General features: G+C 42.5%; 1 protein-coding gene across 7 annotated transcripts in view; it reads right to left on the minus strand.

Annotated features, from left to right (window-relative positions):
- LOC119159495 (CREB-regulated transcription coactivator 1) overlaps positions 1–18,762 on the minus strand; it is a 76,158-nt gene that overhangs the window by 51,974 nt on the left and 5,422 nt on the right. The window contains exons 3-10 of one of the 7 annotated variants that reach the window (XM_075891656.1): positions 17,426–17,614; positions 16,621–16,697; positions 15,557–15,651; positions 12,369–12,449; positions 9,260–9,375; positions 8,701–8,774; positions 7,707–8,008; positions 3,056–3,312 (exon numbers count right to left, since the gene is read on the minus strand). In XM_075891656.1, coding sequence (XP_075747771.1) covers positions 3,056–3,312; positions 7,707–8,008; positions 8,701–8,774; positions 9,260–9,375; positions 12,369–12,449; positions 15,557–15,651; positions 16,621–16,697; positions 17,426–17,614 — 1,191 coding nt within the window. Of the gene's footprint in view, positions 1–3,055; positions 3,313–7,668; positions 8,009–8,700; positions 8,775–9,259; positions 9,376–12,368; positions 12,450–15,556; positions 15,652–16,620; positions 16,698–17,359; positions 17,615–18,762 lie in introns of all 7 variants that reach the window. The other 6 variants (XM_075891657.1, XM_075891654.1, XM_075891655.1 and 3 more) reach the window with 6 other exon arrangements.

The following is an 18,762-nucleotide window of genomic DNA, read 5'->3' on the forward strand; positions in this document are numbered from 1 at the left end:
CTGCACGCACACTTTCTTGGATGCGCGGAGCAAGAAACGGTGGCACCAGACTGGTGTCGAAGTGCCATCGCGTTCCTTTATGTTCCCCCTTAGCACAAATGGCAGAGAGAAGAAAGTGCGGAGAGCAGAAAAGAAGAAGGGGACAGAATAACTGGGTGTCCTCCCATGAACTGACACTTTCTATTGAGGTAAAAAAAGTCACAATAGCCACAATATGGCATCATGTGAAAACTATGTACAGCAGAAGGATTTGACTTTTAGTAGAAAGCAAGTGATAACCAGAAAACATGTTAAGCTTCAATATTTACTATAATTCCACCATATAAGCTGGTATAACAAGCTTTTAAACTTTGAATCACATAAACCGATGTGAAGCTATTATGTTCATTTTGCCTTGGAGTGAGGCTTTGCAGCAGTGAAGCCACCTTTATGGAGATTAATGTACTTATTTGTTTATTTCTAATACTTTGAAATTCGCAATAATTCAAATTTGAATAGAAGCGAATTCGATTAGTCAATGAGCACAAATATTCGTACAAGCCTAGTCTAATATTAGCCTATGCTCAAGTCGCTGTTCCCCTCCACTCTTTTGTTGTTGTTGTTGATGGCACCTGCAACCTAACTTTGCGGCAATAAAAAGAACATTAGCAATGCACCAAGCATCACCGTGGATTGTTCAGACATCTTTCAAGCATATCTTTACTCTAAGACAAAATTACCAGGTAATTTGTAGTCTAACATCGTATCTTCCCCTTTTTCACATTTTTGTTCATTATGCTATCAAGGTACGGACTGCACAATCTGCATTTATGCAATGAAAATTGTGCCGCCAACGTCCTAACAGTATTTGCACAAACACATTCATATCTATTCCATCCACAAAGCAGCAAGGCCACAATAATCATGCAAGAATGGTACAGAAACTCTGCGATTCAGCGCGCAAGTTGGGTCCACAAAGCAACAGCACTAAGGCATGCATAAGCAGCAGAGGGAGTATAGTAGCAAGTGAGCATCAAGCAGGTGCCTAAATGACAGAGGACCCATTGGGAGCAAGGGTCAAACACAAAGCATATTAATCCAATGATAGGCACGGAGACCCTCTTCAGTGGATGCAAAACTCAAGAACATTTCCTTTCCTCAACATGTAATACGGTACGCGCATAAGCACAGCATCTATCTCTGTGAAGCCAATTAGCTAGACGTTTTTTGGGCAAAATAAGGACAAAATACCCCCGCCCTCTTTTCTAACACTTGTTTGCCAATTTTAAAAAGTACAATGAGAGGGTAAAAGTATCCCAACTACTGCAATATCTGGGATGCTCTATACAAGCAAAGGTGAAACAGTAAAAGTGCAGCTGCATTGATAATCGAGTGGGGATATCAGACCCTTACAGGCATAAACTATGCCCAAAATAAACAGACCACCGTATGACAATATAATTTTTAGCTCAACTAATGCATTAGTGCCATAAAAAAAGTGACGAAGCCTTGAAAATGTTCATATAACCCAGGACATTCGAAAAGCTGTCCCCATACAGATGTGGCAGTGATCATTAAGGGGGGACGTGGCAATGAAAATTGTAAATTTGGTCAAGATGTTCAGTTTTTCAATTAATTTTTTTCTGTAATCCTGAGACAATGTTTTACATCAAAGAGGGATTTTAGATCAAAATAAGTAGTATAAGTTGAGAAATAAACATTTTACTGGTGGGCTGTCGTCAAAAGCTATGTGAAAATTGGGCTTAGCAAAATGTGAATTTGTAGCTTTCTCTTGGCAAAGGGCCAACATTTTGGCATCATCATAAAGAGGACAGATTGTAGCTCAAGATAGCCACAAAGATGCATTTCTCCAATGAAAAAGAAAGCCAGCTTCCTTCCGAGTTCCGTTTTATCGGCTTCTAGCTCCGATTTCTTTGAGCTCCATTTTCTCATGTTTCGTTTTTTTGAGCAGTTGCTGTCAGTCATCCCTGTGCCATTTCCAACAAATTAAGCTATAGCCATTCTGTTTCCTGCACTTGGGATTCTGAGGCATTGATGAGCACCGTAAAGCTGTCCATACTTGTGCGCACATCATACAGACTTTCGTAATTGGCTTTTTGTAAAAGTTGTTGATAATACAATATGTGCAGGACATTTCAGAAAAAATTATGTTCTTACTTAAATATTAAAAATAAACCAATAGCATTACGCCACAAAATGAACCCTTGTAAATATCCTTATGCAAAAATTTTGATAAGCTTGTGTCTAATTAGCTAATTAAATTTGGCATGACATTGAGCGTCTATCAAGTGTTGCAACTCGTAAGTTATGTTAGATAGCTCAAAACCGATTTCAGTTATGATATCAGCACAACAAATGACATCTGCATGCCGAATTTCATCCCTTTAGCTTCATAAATAACAAAGATAATTTTCATTGTCATGTCAACCATTAAGCAATAAAAATAAAATGCAGCTGTGATAGAAGAAAGAAAACAAAAGGTCTAATGTGTCTCTCAAAGCTGCTTTTTTTTACCAGGTTTGTTCTTTGTATCCCTAACCCATAGAAACATTAGTAACCCATGTATTCAATCTGCAAATGATCACTGTAGACATAACGGAGGGGTACCCCAGCCTTTGTGAGAAACATAAGACACAATCTTGGAGAAGTGTCGTAAAAAAATTGTACTCTAACCAAAATAAACAGAAAAAAGGTGACGAACTGCTTGGCTGTGGCCAGGGTTGCCTATATGAAGAGGACCGGACATCGACCCGTCTGTAACAGTCTTCTTGAATAATTTCTAACAAATACTCAATGCCGAAGCCTTTCCGAAAATTCAATGCAAGCATTTTTATTTCCCCACTTCACTCGGCGCGAACAACAAAAAAAAACAATTGACCCGCTTATAGCCAATCTTCAATAATCCCTTCAATCCCTTCAATAAGCCCAACCGAATTTCATGACTGCAAGAGCAGTGCTGTGCTTATAGCTTCCTCAATGCCCCCTGAAGAAGGTCTACAGCCCGTGATGTGTCAAGTGTTGTTTCCCACGGAGGGGGCTCCTCCTTCCTCCCTACCTCAACGGTGATCCGGGGTGGGTGGGGTCGTTGGTGTCGGCGGTGCAGGGGGGAGTGTGCACGTACTTGCCCGGGGGGTGCGCCCACCGTGGCAGACTGCTGCCCGCTCGGCCCGTGCAGGCGACCGCCGGATCCCAGCACCATGCTGGTTGAGTTATGGTGCGCCCGGCGCCGCGACGACGGCGACGGCGCAGGGCCAGGGCTCGCATGCCGGCCCCCCGATGGGCTGGTGCAGCCACGTGGCGAGCCTGGGGAACCTGCGGTGGCCAGTGAACCTAGCATTAGTTAGAACAGGAAAGTATTCATCAGCAAAACCTGCAGACATAGTGGTACAGTAGACTCCTATGAAACAAAACTCGTTAAATGAAATTTCTGCTTAAATGGAAGAACTGCCACTAATAGGTTTGGTTTCGTACTTGAATATTATACCCTTGTTTATGTCTCAGTAAACGAAACTGCTCTTAAAGGAAACAGATTTTTCTGGTCCCTTCAGGTTTCGTTTTAAAGGAGTCTACTGTATCTGCAAACTGAGGTGGTCATCTAGGGTAGTGGCATTTTCTCACGGTCTATTACAGGGGCACAGCCAGGATTTTCATTCGAAGAAGGGAGCATATCTTCATGAATATGTGTGTTCGTGCAATACATATGCATACAATAGGAACGAAAATTTCGGGAAAGAGGGAGGTTGAAGCCCCTTCAACGACCCCGCCCCATGTATTGTTCAATGTCAGCGCACATAAAATCACCCCAGTTGATCAAGGTTATCCGGAGCCTTCCACTACAGCGTGCCTTGTGGACTTGAGCCTCATCATAGCCAAACAAAACATTGTAAAAATATTTCGAGTGCCCTCATTTTGTCACTAAGACCGGTGAAACTAAGATAGAGCTCACACAAAATTTGAATTTTCCGGCAGCCTGAATAGAGAGCTTTCCTCTAACAGAGTGGTCATAAGTTTGGAAACTTTCCTGTCCGCCTCTTCCCTCGCTTCATCAAGCTCACATAAACATGGACACTGAGTGCCTAGCTGGCTGATGACCTGTAAACGTCACAAGAGACCTTGAAGCAAGAAACATAGGACGTGTGAGATACGCACAGCAAACACGGCTTGTCCGTAATGACTTGGTCAGTTGTTTTGGCTTAACAACTACTGCACTGATTACAGAATGAAGCCGTAATGTGCTAGATTGGAGCATAAGACAATTATCAATGGAATGCGCTTCTGTGCAACCAGATGGAAAGCTCTGCGCCGTCATCTTGCTGTCACTTTCCGTGGTTGTTGTGATGGCAATGACACATGCTAGGCTGGTTTCGAGAGTAGGCTGTAATGAGCAGTTTGTTTTTTTTTCGTTTTAAATTATTTGCACTGCTTGAGCAATATTCTAGAAATATTTTTTTATAGAAAGGTGCATGTTCTTTATGTAAATACTGAGACAATTAGGGGTGCGCAAATATTCGAAATTTCAAATATTTTTCTAACAGTGTTTTCTATTCGATTTGATTCATGCAGAAACTTTACTATTTGAACTTCCTAAAGACAAATATGGTCAACTTCCAATTGGTAGTGGCCCCTTCAGATTTTCAATATGCTTCACCCCATCACACACATACTACTGCAGAAACTGCCTTGCAGGCCGACGATAGTTTTAGCGCGAGAACAAAACGACGACACAGAGACAAGAAGGACACGGAAAACACGAGCGAGCCTTGCAGGCTCTGCTGCAGAAACAAATTCACTCAAGAAAACGCTGGTTCCAATATGGAGGCGATAGATGTGGCAGAGATGGGAGCTCAATGCTGCTTTGGACCTCAAATTTGGGCAGGAAGTCCAAAAAACCAAACACCGAAAATTTTAAGCATTCAGAATTTCGGATGTTCTTATATACAGTCTATTTCTGATAATCTGAAGTCTTTTAATTAGAATTTTCAGTTAATTAAAAGCCAACAAGTGGTCCCTTCACTTTTGCAAGTACGCCTATAGGAAAAAATGCTCAATAATTTAATGTTAAAAGCCTGTAATGCTGGTTAATTAGAAGGTATTTTTAAGTCAAAGGCCTCAAGAAGACCGTAATTTTCCAATAAAATGGGGAATTTTCATGTACCAAGACCGCAAAGACAGCACTGTTGTTCCTATCGCTACTGCCCACAGCACCACAGTTTATGAAGTGGCCATCTTGTTTAGTCAACGCCGGCATATCGCATTGATCGCATCAGTTAACTAGGTATTTCATTGTGATGTGTCAAGTGCTTCAGCCGCATGCTGGGTTAAAGTCTTGTTGAGGTTAGAAGAGCGCGACTGGACGCTAGCTGAAAAGAGCGCTCAAACACACACACAGCGCTGTGTGTGTGTTTCTGTGTTGTGCTCCATCCACATCCAGTTGCAATGTTCAAACATAGCATGATAAACCAACTCGCCTGCCAATGCACGGTGGGTGTTCCACAGCACAATTTTGAGTGTTGTGGTGGCAATGTTTGGTAATGGGAACTCGCGGCCCTTAGCGATCGCTTGACCTGACGACAAAAGTCTTGAAAGAAGTTGACCAGGGAGGCACTGCCAAGCAAGACCTCGAACGAAAGTACGGCATTAAGCCCAATTCGCTCAGGAATTTCATCAAGTGCAAACAAGTGAACTCGACAACAGTAGTTTTGGGACCGTTCTTAGTGACGTCCGTTCTGAAAAATTTGCTGCCGTGGGCAGCAGCCTCGCTGCATGTGGTCACCTAACAACCAGAAAAATTGTGCAGATGGTTCAGCCAGTGGACAACGACAGAGAAACAAATCGCCACCAAGGACTACCGATGTTGCTGCGGGTTTTGCTCTAGCGCTGCGGCTTTTATGTTTTGTTGAATACAATGCTGAAGAAGCACTTCAACGTGTATAGTGCTTGGAAAACTTGCTAGCTGTAGCCATGTTAGGCAAGACAAGAAGACAGACTGCTTTCTCAGAGAACTGTCAGGTTTGAAGCAATGAAGCTTTTTGTGCATTTTGTTTAATTGAAAGTTCATTTATTTCGAAGTTTTTCGCGGTTCCCGTGAACTTCGTAGGAACGGGAGTCGACTGTATTGACATCTACAAGTAGATTTGGAGCTTTAGACTCGAAGGGAGCACGCGCTTGTCAGCCACATCAATTAGGCTTCGACAGAAATTGAAAGAGAAGGAGAGGCTGAAGAAATAGTATCTTTGCCTTTCTTCACATATAAGGTGTTGTCGGTAACACTTCGGTTGCACCAAATTATGTACGTAAATAGTACAGTTCAGCCTCTGCACTGCCTCATTCTTGATAAGACAATTATGAAACATCACCCATCCAGTTCATTATTAACCTAGCCATAAGGAGCACTTCCATGTTGCTGTCTCTTAAGAATATACTTAAAAATCTTCTCTAACCTTCTTTTTGCAATTTCACTTCAAGGTATTAAAAAAATATTCTAGAAATATTCGAGAAATATTGGATTCAATTCGTCCTCGGATTACAATATCCAAAATTGCTTCGCACCCAAACTTTGCTATACACACAGTTCTAGTGACAACTCATCATGAACTACTGTTCACACTAAAATCTTTACAGGGCAGGCCAAAGATAGCAGTTTTTAGTGGTATATGATGTGCATTTAACACACTTACTGCATCCTATGCTTCCAAAACCAAATTGACCCTGCCACGATTGGAGACATTGTTTTGATCACTATTATCGACACAACCTTGGCAAGCGAACAGCCATGTTCATGTTATCTCACAAAGGAGAATTACAGGACTTGAATAAAAGTTTTGCAACATAGAAATACACAGGTACCGACTGGCACGTCAATTCGAGATTAAAGCTAACCAAAAGATGCAATTATGTGGATCGAAGTAAACAGATGCCTTCTGTATCTGTCGACTGTGAAGTTCGCAGATGTCAACTGCGCAAGCCTTCTCGCCTTGTCCATTGCAGATATTCACTACACAATTGGAATTCGTACGGAGCGTTCTACATCAAGAGTTCTTTACTTGTTTTACTATTCAGCAGGTTATAATCAATTGGAAAAGTTCAACTAGGTGGAAATGAGGAAATAAGCCCAATTTACGTGACAAGATTTCCAGTTTTTTGCCATGCCTTCACTTGCCATGTGACAAACTTGTTGCTGTCGCATTGCACGATCCACACTGGATGAAGAACCGAACTGATACAGGTAGCAGTCATTTTCATTACAAGGAGCACCTGTTATATAGGCATGCATGACTGTGGCTTCCACACTCTGTCTAAATACACCACTCTCAAAGGAAAGCATGAGTGCACAACTTTATGTTTAAAATTTAAACTTTTCTTGCCCCTCAGAAAGATGTCAAGTCTGCACACACAATAACTACTAAGCTGGTTCATTTTCAACCCCCAACATCGTGAGGGGCCCTTTAATGTAAGAATGGTGATCGTATAAATACGAAGTACCTAAGAGTACTAAAGGTTCAAAAAGGTTCAGTCTTGGACAACCATCTCCCATTTATCACCACTCATTTTTGCTGTCTTATCACCAGCAGTCTCTTTATGGAGCACCTTCCCTTCCACCCACCCTTCACCCTTAATCATATACTGGGCTTCTACACAAGTAAAGCAACGGAGTCGAATCACGAATGCCTGTTTAGTGTAAGCCGACTGCACCAGAAGCCTCGCACTGTCAAGCGCCGCAGAGGCAGGGCTCTGACCGGGATGTAGGGGTGGCAGGGACGGAGGCCCCGGGCTGGCTCCCTGCTGCTGATGAGCAAGCTCCTCCGAGGGGTCAAGTGGGGTCGCCAGAGGTGGAGGAAAGTGCAGGCTGGTCAAGTCAGGCAGCGATCCCGTATTGCCATTGCCCATGGGAGGTGCCTGAAGGCTTCCAGCACCCGGTCCCCCTGCCCCCTGAGGAGGCCCACCCGCTGCACCGGGACTGGATGCCAAAGCTGTCCCGTCGCCACTCTCGTCCTGAGGCAGGTAAATACTGCAAGACAACACCCACATTCACACCATGACGTAAGCAGGTCAGGTAAACATAACTAATACGCTGTAAGTGGAAATAACTTCTCGAAATTTGACATATTATTGTCTGCATATGTATTTCTTATTGTTAAAGTATTCACTAGATTTAGTTTTTTCAATTATGTACCCTGCTCAACTACAGACAAGTTCTCTAGAATTCAGTCTACCTAACCAACTGATAGCACCTCTTATTGCTCTCACTTTCTCTTAGTTCACTATTTCTTCGTGTGGTTGTGGCTAACCTAAAACAAGGCCCTCGAATCCTCTCACTCTCCTCATTAAAGCTTCATAAAGAATTAAAATTTGTTCAACCGATCCATGAAAGCATTTTGCGACTAATTTAACCACCAGGCAGCAATAATATCAAGCTTTACTGAGCTTGCTTCCTATAGCATGATGTCTTCCTATGCAACCTTAATTATTTTTCTGAAAGCGACATATTGTTTTCACAGCAATATTTGTGGGCCATATCTCATGGTTTCTTGTATCGTGTGCTCTTTATCTGTGGTACCCTAACAGATATATCAACAGTGTTCTATACAGTGATCTGCTCTTCAGCCACATTAGAAGAACATGCACTGCCATGTCTACCATCCGGGCCATTAATTAGAGAAGTATACTGTCATGTGAATATGTTTTCTATAGCAAACTGACTTGATTCCAGGGACATCACAGGATTTCGGTCGGTGCTGCTGATGCTGCTGATGCTGCTGCTGGGTTGAAATTCCCTGTGTAAAGCCAGTATACAAGGCACAAGTCAGTGAACACTTTAAAATGTGCTAAAGCTAGCAATTTAACAAACCCTTTAAGTGTTGGGACTTTCTTTTCTTATCAATGTTAGCAGAAATTTGGTTGGCCTGTCGGTAAAATAAAGTGAGGCAAAGAGCAAGGCTTCAGCTACAGTGGTGTTCCTTGATACCAACACGCCATAAGTCAGGCACCAGATCGAAAAAACGTCAGTAAACTTTTCTAGAACCACAAATCCATCCTTTATAATCCTGCTAGTAGTGTAACACATTACACACATAATGTTCCACCCTCCCCCTTCATAACTTGGCACAGCAATACGAAAGCACAACCTGCACACACACATGCACATAGCTACTGACAAGCACACAACATACAACAAAAACAATTTTGTTTTCGGTGTTCACACAGCGCATACTGTTTGAGTGCATAAAAGGAAAAAAGAAAGAAAAGCTGTAGTACTCACACATCCCATACTAGAAAGGCTGTTCCCGTAGCAGTCACCTCCCCCTCCCCCCTTGGGATCCCAGTAGCCCTTCATATTCATTCCATCCATGGCCATACTATTCATGTCCTGCATACCTGTGGTGGAAAACACAAATGTGTGGAAACAATCATTGAAAACACTCAGGTGGGGAGAAGCCAGTGAAAGGCTACATGGCAATAGCAACAGGCCACTTCGTGTTGCATGATGAGAAATATGCAAGGAGGGTATTCAGTCACATACACAAGAAATGCTCATCCAACCAGAATGAATGCACTTCACAGAGGGAAAGTGCAGTGAGGAGAAATTCAAAGGCTCAATTCAAGCAGTGTGTACACACCATGTCGAGAACTCGAAACTGAAGGCGTGAATTGTCTCGAACTACTGTAAAAGCGGGAATATATGTCAAATTAAAAAAAAAAAAAGAAAAGTCGACCCTCGTCTTATATACTTGTCATTGGCAGAAAAAAAATATGAAAGTCTCGCAACAATCGGCAGCTGGAGTCGAAAGCCTTCATTGCCATCGAGAGCATCAGCAGAGGTGCCGTTGGGCAAGGCTAGGCAAGGCCTACAGTGTTCTAGCAATGCCATAGTGCCTCGGTTATCTGCTGTCAGTCTGCAGTTTTATTTTTTCTATTTTCTTCAGAAATGAATGGTAGCTGACGGCATTTTACGACAGCCTTTAGAAGAAACGTTATCGAGCATGCCGAGGTGCACGGCAACCTGGCGGCACAACGAGAATGTACCATATTTTACGGTACTTCCCTACAAGCCAACCTTCTATATATAGTGAATCAGTTAATTGAAACAATAAAATATATTGTGTTTACAATTGTGCTAGACGTTTCGTCTCCATGAAAGATGTGGCAAATGTTACCCTCATTTAAAAGGTTATGAAGTAGACTCTAGTTACACGGAACCTGAAGGGATACCGAAAACATGTTCAGTTTCACAGGAGCTCCATTTACAGAAACGAAGAGGGTTACATTAGTCAGGTACGAAACAACCAATTGCAGTAGGTGTAGTTGTTCCGTTTAAGCAACCATTCTGTTTAAGGAATTCCAGTTTTCAGAGAGGGTACTGTCTTCAAGAAGGATGTAACTGCCACCACTCCTCAACTGCCTTTGTGAGAGTACTGTATATATAAAGGATGTAACTACCACCAATACTCAGCTGCCTTTAACATGATCCATATGAAATGTATGTGTCGCTATTCTTCATCTGCTTGCACATGACCCCTTACATTATCTATCCTACCACTACCCTAACCACACAATATATTACATCCAAATCTTTCCCATCTCCACTTCGGTAGAAGGAATGGTACTTCTTGGCGAACATTCCAAGAATCGCCTTCCACTTATTGCTCATGCCCGTGCATAAGAAGGAGGAGGAGAAAAAAGCTTTATTAAAAAAAGCCGGCGGCCTCGGTGGCGCGGATCCCACGCCTAGGTGTCAGCCAGGAGCCCTTGGGCCCTGGTGGCGTCCTCGGCCTGTCGAATTGCCCAGAGCTGTTTCTCTGGGTCTGAGCTGACAGCACAGTCTCCCACTGCTCATCATTATAAACTGTGCAATTCTGTCGGACACTAGGCCCATGCATATGCATGAGCCCATCCTTTGTTTCAGCATGAGCCCATCCTTTGTTTCGGAAAGTTGTGAAGGCCATAACAGCTCTCTGAGGTATGTGCGACAAAGTATTCAGGTAGCAGCTTTCTTCTGTTCTCATAAAGAGGGGAGAGGCTGGGGGTCACTACTACGTAAGATTCCAAGCAGGTCAACTCTGTGCCAGAAACTATTCAGAATTCGTTTTTTTTTTTTTCTTCATTTTCCCACATACTGTTAGCACCCCAAACTTGGCACACCGCACCCATGACATAATTTAGGTCCAACAAGCACATGCACGGGCTTCGAAATCAGTTGCAATTCAAAGATGGCATCTATGATGAACATACATATTAGATTATGGTGCACGTAGCCAACAAAAATAAGGCCTTCAAGATCGATGTCTCTTGTCCAGTGCTGCGGCTACGTTGGTGTGGACTCATTATCGAAAGTGCTTCCCTTCCACGTTTACCGCTATCTGATCACCAAGCTTTTCATTCATTCTTTCATATTTTTTTTTTTCCTTGGTGCCAGTGGGCCCTATGGAATAACCTAACTAAAAAGAAATGGTTGAGCTTCCTGGACAAAATCCAGGGGAGGAAAATCTAGGGGCGGTTGATGCAGAGAACTATGCGTCCGGCATGTTACGCGTCCGGCATTATGCCAGATGGTGGACCAAGGTCATAGTCAAGGCCGCATAGGTGGCAAGTGCGTGCCTTGTGAAGGCCCAGACAAGTCCCCAGTAGGTGATAGAGCATTGCCTCTGTGGCTGGGGCAATGCAGAAGAAGCATGTCGTTTGTTTCTTTTGTTGCGCGAGCCAATGCTGCGTTGCACTACACCATGAACGAAAGCCAGAAGACCTCTGCGGAAGTTTAGGTGCTGTCTTTTTTTTCCTCGTGGAAAAAGTTTGCCCCCCCCCCCCAGTATTAAATTTTAGTGCCGTTCTGGGGTAGTGCCCCCACTACACTTGGCCGGTCATTTCAGCTTACTTGTGTGGGGAGAGGCAGAACTGCTCAGCATTTTACAACAAATCCTCAAACAAGAAGTGAGCTACCCACGGAATGATGCCCACCATTCTAAAAAACCCCACTGAAAAATGGTCAATAACGATTTTATCGCAGTCATACAGGCATATCTCCCGCACTGTGAAACGACAAAAAGCTTGGAATAGGAATCCTTTCAGTTTCCCACAAGCAAAAGCACGGCCTTTGCGATCTGTTGCAGTTCAAAGGTGGAATCTATGACGTGTATATTGCTGGCTACATCGATGTCATGCCTGTGGCATCTGTGTAGCAAAAAAGTACACATTAACATTCATGCTTTCTAACAGAAAAAAGCCGAGAACCAAATGCTGTTCCAACTATACCTGCGTCCAAACAAAACAATTTTTGAGACTAGCCTGTTTCATATTGCACTGTACTCTACACTACGACTCGCTTTATATACATACACAAAAAAAAATGAGCCCACCCGCATAAGCTCACATACCCATGATCTCCTGCCCAAAGCCATCAACTCGTGTGGAACAGTCACGGTACATCTGGTCCAACTCTCGTGCTGTGACAGGGTCTGCAAGGGAGGCAGATAACTTGGTGGGCTGAAGGGATTGTTTTGCCCCCAACAGGCGTCTCATACTAAACAGCTAACAGCATGATTTGGCGGCTCCTAGAAACCAGGTGTTCATAACGCAAAACAGGGTTGTTCAATGACAACTGCTCGAGCTTCCTATGGCGGTAGCCTGTACCACTAATTTAAACGGGAACAAACAAAAAGCTTCAACAGATTCCATTACATAGCTCAAAAGTGCACATTGGCTTTTTTCGTGGCATCTGCTACCAGCTTCATTAAGTCATCTCCTACAGCACACAAAACCTAATTTAAAGAGGTAATGCTATTTTCCAAACGTACCCCGAGCTAGAAGACAAATAGGTCAGAAGTCGCTGCTGAACTACTCTTATAGTTGTTACACAAAGAAAAGCAATTTCATAGTTGACACAAGATAGAGCAAAAGTCCTAAGGCTAAAATGGCCTAAATATGTGTGTTCTTACCAGAAATGGCCCTCATATAAGCCAAATTACATGCTTGCCACAAAGCATTCCCACCGTATTTGCCAAGAAATTGAGGTATTTAAAGTATGTTATGATAATAATATTGACACTCCAATCTCGACCACTCTTCATGCTGACAGCCTCGGTACTCATTCACATGAAATGGCCACACATTGTGTAAGCACTCAACACCCCAAATAAGCTAAGAAGACAATGAGGAAAAATTCAACTACAATAATGATAATGTTCTCACTAAACATTATGCATGTATTGAAGCTTTATGCTTAAACATTTTCATCATTGATCATCACCACTTTCAGCTTAATTAAGTCCACTGCAGGACGAAGGCCTCTTGCAATGATATCCAGTTTACCCTATCCTGTGTGAGCTCATTCTACTTTATCCCTGCCAAAAAGCACCACTTGTACCAACTGTCTGCCTTTCTCAACTTGGGCAACAATTTTGTTGCTTTAACTGTCCCTCTACTTGTCCTATGAATCACATGGCCTGCACAGGTCCATTTCTTTCACTTGATGTCAACTAGAGTATCTGCGAGCCCTGTTTGTTCACTGATCCTTTCTGCCGTGCACCATTTTTCATTCCATTGCACACTACAAGGTCCTTAACCTTTTCTTTAGTTTCTTTGTAATACTCCATGCTCCATGTAATACTCCAAGGTCCCATATGTTAGAACTAGCAGAATAAAGTGAATGCACACTTTTTGCTTTAAGGACAGCAGCAGATTCCTTGTTTGGGAGTGCCTGCTGTATGCACTCCAGCCTATCCTTATCCTTCGATGATTTTCCGTTTTGCGATTAGGCTTCCATGCTAGTGATGAACCTACGGTAGGTATACATATTTTTGAATCGTGGATTCTTTATGTTTTGCCAGGTTAGTGTGCATTATCTTTGTTCCCATCATATTCATTACTAGCCCTACTACAACAGTTTCTTGGTTTAAGTCCACAAGCATTTATTATGACTACTTGTAATATGCTTTAATCTATAACATGTATTGCAATATGTAATTTGCATGAGTAGGCAGGAATATGTAACATGTGATACGCCTTAATGCAAATAAAAGGAATATGTAACATGTGATATGCCTTAATGCAAATAAAATTTTGAAGTATGACATACATGACAACAAACTAGCAATATCAAATTATGACATAAGCCAGCCGTTGCAAGCAGTCGCTGCCGGCAGTTGCAAGCAATCACACAAACATGACTCCGACAACTTCATATGCTAAACAATATTCATGTATAATTTACGCCTATTGCACAAGCATTGTTTCCTGCAGATCACGTCAACTGCGACGAAACCGTTGAACCCTACACAGGTCGAGCATCGTTGAGGAGCAGTCTACTGAACATCAAGCCTGCTTGACCTAGCTCTTTTTCAACCAAAACGTGCTTCTTGAAATACACACATGAAAAATCACTGAGCACAACCTAATGCTGGCATGCGCACTCTCGAGCTCAATGAGCCGACACATGCGAAAAAACAAGGTGCAAAAAATAACCTGAAAGAAGAATGAATAAGTAATATTGTTTAAAATTATCTCACTTAACAAATTATGTGAATTCACATTTTAGCCTCCAATATTATCACACACCAGACTACGCTAACACACAACCCACACAACTGCGTACTGCACACAACTAGTAAATGAACAGCAGCGTCCAGAACACTATTGCCTTTGATGCTGCTTTTATTCAATTTGAAGCACATTCATGCCCTATTAGTTTCTGTTCTGGAGCATTTTATGAATGAACTTAACCACTTATTTTATCATTTGTATGAGAAAGTTTTAACGCAGATCACGATTGATTGAAAAACTGCCTGTGAGACAACAATACAAACTTTAAAGTGAATATACGAAGCCTGAAAGTTACAGTGCCATCAATCATTCTAACGCTCCAAGAAAACATATGGCACCATATAAATACACTCTAATTTGCCAAAAAATTGCACTATGTCCTTTCTTCACTTATAAAGAGGCTTTTCTTTACAGAGATGGTCTGAATTAAGAAAATATATTGGGCCTGCATGTTTCAGGTGTACCTATTTGTTCTTCTGCAGTGCTGAGTGAGACTAATAATAACAATAATAATAAGAAGAATGATGATAGACTGCAACGAAAAGGCTGCTAAGTGTTATGTCCAGGTGCACAATTGAATACCATTATCTAATTCTAGTGTTCCCTAAGTTTGTAGCAGGTAGTCAAAGCAGGTGAGCCAAAATGCCTCCTGAGAGCACTGATGAAAACAAAGGTCTAATGTGCACACAACACAAAACGAAGACAAAAAGTGCAGAATGTCCAGAAAGGAAGTCCTCCCACACCATACCAGCACAAATTTTGCATGCAGAGCAGGCGTTAAGCACCATGCTTCCATCACCAATGGCTGTCCTCTCTGTTCATGCAAATGGCGATGCAGTAGACAGATGGGTAGGGTACAGATGGCAACACCAAACCCTTCTTGACACGATGTCCCAGCATCTTGAGTCCCCAGCCAGACACAGTGAAGAGGAAAAGAGAAAGAGAGAGAAAAGCAAGGCAAGAGAGAGAAGACACAAGCGAGAGAGGGCAGAGAAAGAAAGAAAGGGAAGCCCCCGGTGCGTACCGGTACCTCTGCGCTGCCCACAAGCAGGCCCAACTCCGGGAAAGTTTTCCTGAGGAGTCTGTGCGCTCTGGTGCAGTGCCGAGTCCGAGTTGGTCCTGCGAATCGACAGAGAAGGCAAGGTGCTGAACGCATCTAAAACACAGCCTCCCCTATGGACTCAACCTCTCTTTGCTCATGCACACAGGCAGCTTTTCCAAATTTTTCATATTTGTGTTAGAGAAACAAATAACAATAAAATGCCTTTTTTCAGACAGCACGCGAGGCGAAAAACAGGCACGAACACCAACTCAACCATTTAGCTAGGCAAATGAGGGCACTCCGCAAGCATAAAAATTATGCAAACTCAAACAGCCAAAATGAAGACTTCAAGTTTCAAAACCTCGAAGGAACCTGCTTACGTTATCAATGTAATAAAAAAAGACTTAGCTGTGTTGGTGCTCAGAACGCCACTTTCTGAACATATAAATACTTATGTCAAAATGAAGAGCACGATGTTGTCCCCCGTACTATCGCAAAACTGAGTTGGCTACCATAGGTATGAAAAAATAAAAAATTGTCGTCCAGGGCTTGCGATCAATGCAATACGTGCGGTATGGCTGACACACAAGACCCATCAAGCAGAACAGTCAGTGAACTGTACACACGAAATGATTTGCCACTGACAAGGCCATCGACAGCAGGGCAAGCCATGGAAAAAACAAATTAACTCCACACATGTGGCGAACATACCTATGTAGAGGTATTTGTCTAACAACGTGCTCCCATTAAAAAAACTTTCTCGCAGGCCAGTACATATAAACTGTAGTTGCTGAGTACTTGATCTATAAGCCCTTCATCCAATAAAGACTTGCCATCATTCCATTTCCTCTTCAATCAAATAAACGAAAACTGCCGTCATATTTTTCTTATGTGCGTGAACGCGAGTGTCACAGAAAAAGTTAGCGATTAGCAGTTCTCCACCCACTGGGAAGACAATGGCAGTGGTTGTCGCATTTTCCACGCTCCTATATTAATACGGCTAACATCAGCTTCATGAATCAATTAGCATTAAAAAAAATGCTCACCTTCTCCAACTGCTGTCAGGTGGCGGGGAAAGGTAGAGAGACGAGCTGTACGGCGAAACGTCGGCCTGAGCTCCAAGCTGTCAAGGATATAATAGCTCTTAACTTACATAACACGACAGTTAGCTTATAGTCTTAACCAGAACTTCGACAACTCTGGCTGGTGATAATTCAAACAAATTACAAGAAACATTTTGCCCAAGTTAATAGGTATTGAACGCAATCAGAAGTAACTATTACATTATATATGTAGCTCATTAATTAAATATAGAAAAATGCTTTCCCAAAATATCATTGGCTAAAAAATAAAAGCATTCTCAAGCACTTAAGGATCAGAATATGAGTTGCATAATCAATTTCATGGTAGAAGTTAAGAATGCTGACCTGCTATTTTATGAAAGGATACGCTATGACTATGAACAATAAAACTATTTTGCAATGTTCCACTAGTTTTACACACAAATATGCTGACTGCATGCTTCATCTGCATACATCAGATAAAGGTATAGCAATAATTAATATGTTGCTACCAGATAATGTAATAAATATAGATAAGAGCACAGTATGACCCCCTAGGGGCTCTTCTACTCACAGATAAAATAATAGTTAAGCTTGGATCATACTTTGTTCGACATTACTTTAACAATTCAATTATTCAATTATTTTTTATCTGCTCTAAGAAGGTGTCAATCACAGTGGGCTGACTCGTGGCGCCTGACAGTGCATATACCCAGAAGGATACACGCTTGTCGAAGGCCATCTGTCGACCTTTGTGGGGAGCCGTGGCATGACGGCCTCGTTCACGCACGTGTGGTCGGTCAGGAAGCACTGCAGATGCCTCGCGGCCTTGCCGCATGTCCTCGAGGTGACTGAGCGCCCCCTGCAGGTCAATGCTATGGGCCGGCCCTCCACTCATCTGGTTCACATTGGGCAACGAGCCACCTCGATAGGCACCCAGGGAAGGCGAGATGCTAAGCTGGTGCTTCGAATACGCCCCCTGCACAGTGGCACGTCAAAACCAGTGCAAATATACGTACCAGCTCCAAGCAGCATGTGTGAAAGCGAGTAGCAACAAGAAATAACACTTCTCTTCAAATCGACTGAAAAGTAATGGCTAGTACTGGACCGCTGAGGCTTACTTTGCAAGGCTACTTTTTACCCTGAGAAACAGTGCACTCAGCATCATTCCAAAGGAACCAAACGCATGGAAAAGCAGCACTTATTGAAGTGTTGTCCAGAGAATTGTTGGAGACAAAAAAGAATTATGCCTGAAGTGGGTATGCGCCACAGTTAATAGGTGATCACGAACAAGCTTTCATGACGGGTTGGAGCATTGAAAGACCCACTCGCTATGCAATTCGCATTGTGTGACGCCTGGCTGTCCCATTCATGTTCTAAAATGCTTTAGTACTCACATTAACATGATTTCTTTCCCGACTTCAAGCCTGCCTAAGGCGAGTTTGGAAACGACTTTCAAGTGCTGGCATGGCCGAATGGTAGAATAATGGGCTGGCATGCAGCAGACCCAGGTTCGAATCCCATTGCGTCCTTGGTGTTTTTCATTTACCGACTTTTTCTTATTGCTTGCGATACTGGTTACAGACACCCACGGAGGCAGACAATTACGGCGGCACACTTAATCCATGTTCTGATCTCATAACAACTTTTGCTTTGAAACAAGCCTTCAAAACCAGAATAGGCAATTGCAGCAAAACCTTGTTAATTCGGTGTTCATGGGACCACAATAAATGTCTGAATTAATCAAATTCCACATTAACAAAAGTATCAAGAAAAGAATAAAAATATCTGTTACATCAGTATGCTTTCATTTTCTTCATGAATAAATATGTGAATCCTATAGTTATTTGGTATAAAGGCTGTGTAAGAGCCACAATTTTCATCATCCAGTGACTTTGTCACTGGATTGCGCCAGACTCCCATGCTTAGTTAGCTCGAAACATACTCTGCACTTCTTCATTAATATGCATTGCCATCAACACCACACGCATGTCATGAAATTACCTTTTCACAGGTAAAGTGGCCAGCAACTCACACTTCTTCAATCCCGATCTACAGAACAAGCAACATGCCAACATATGGACTGTAGCCAAAAACTCTTCATCTTCGACCGTTTTTGCCATGTTT

The sequence above is a fragment of the Rhipicephalus microplus genome, chromosome 1 (genome assembly GCF_043290135.1).
Source record: "Rhipicephalus microplus isolate Deutch F79 chromosome 1, USDA_Rmic, whole genome shotgun sequence".
Taxonomy (NCBI): Eukaryota; Metazoa; Arthropoda; class Arachnida; order Ixodida; family Ixodidae; genus Rhipicephalus; species Rhipicephalus microplus.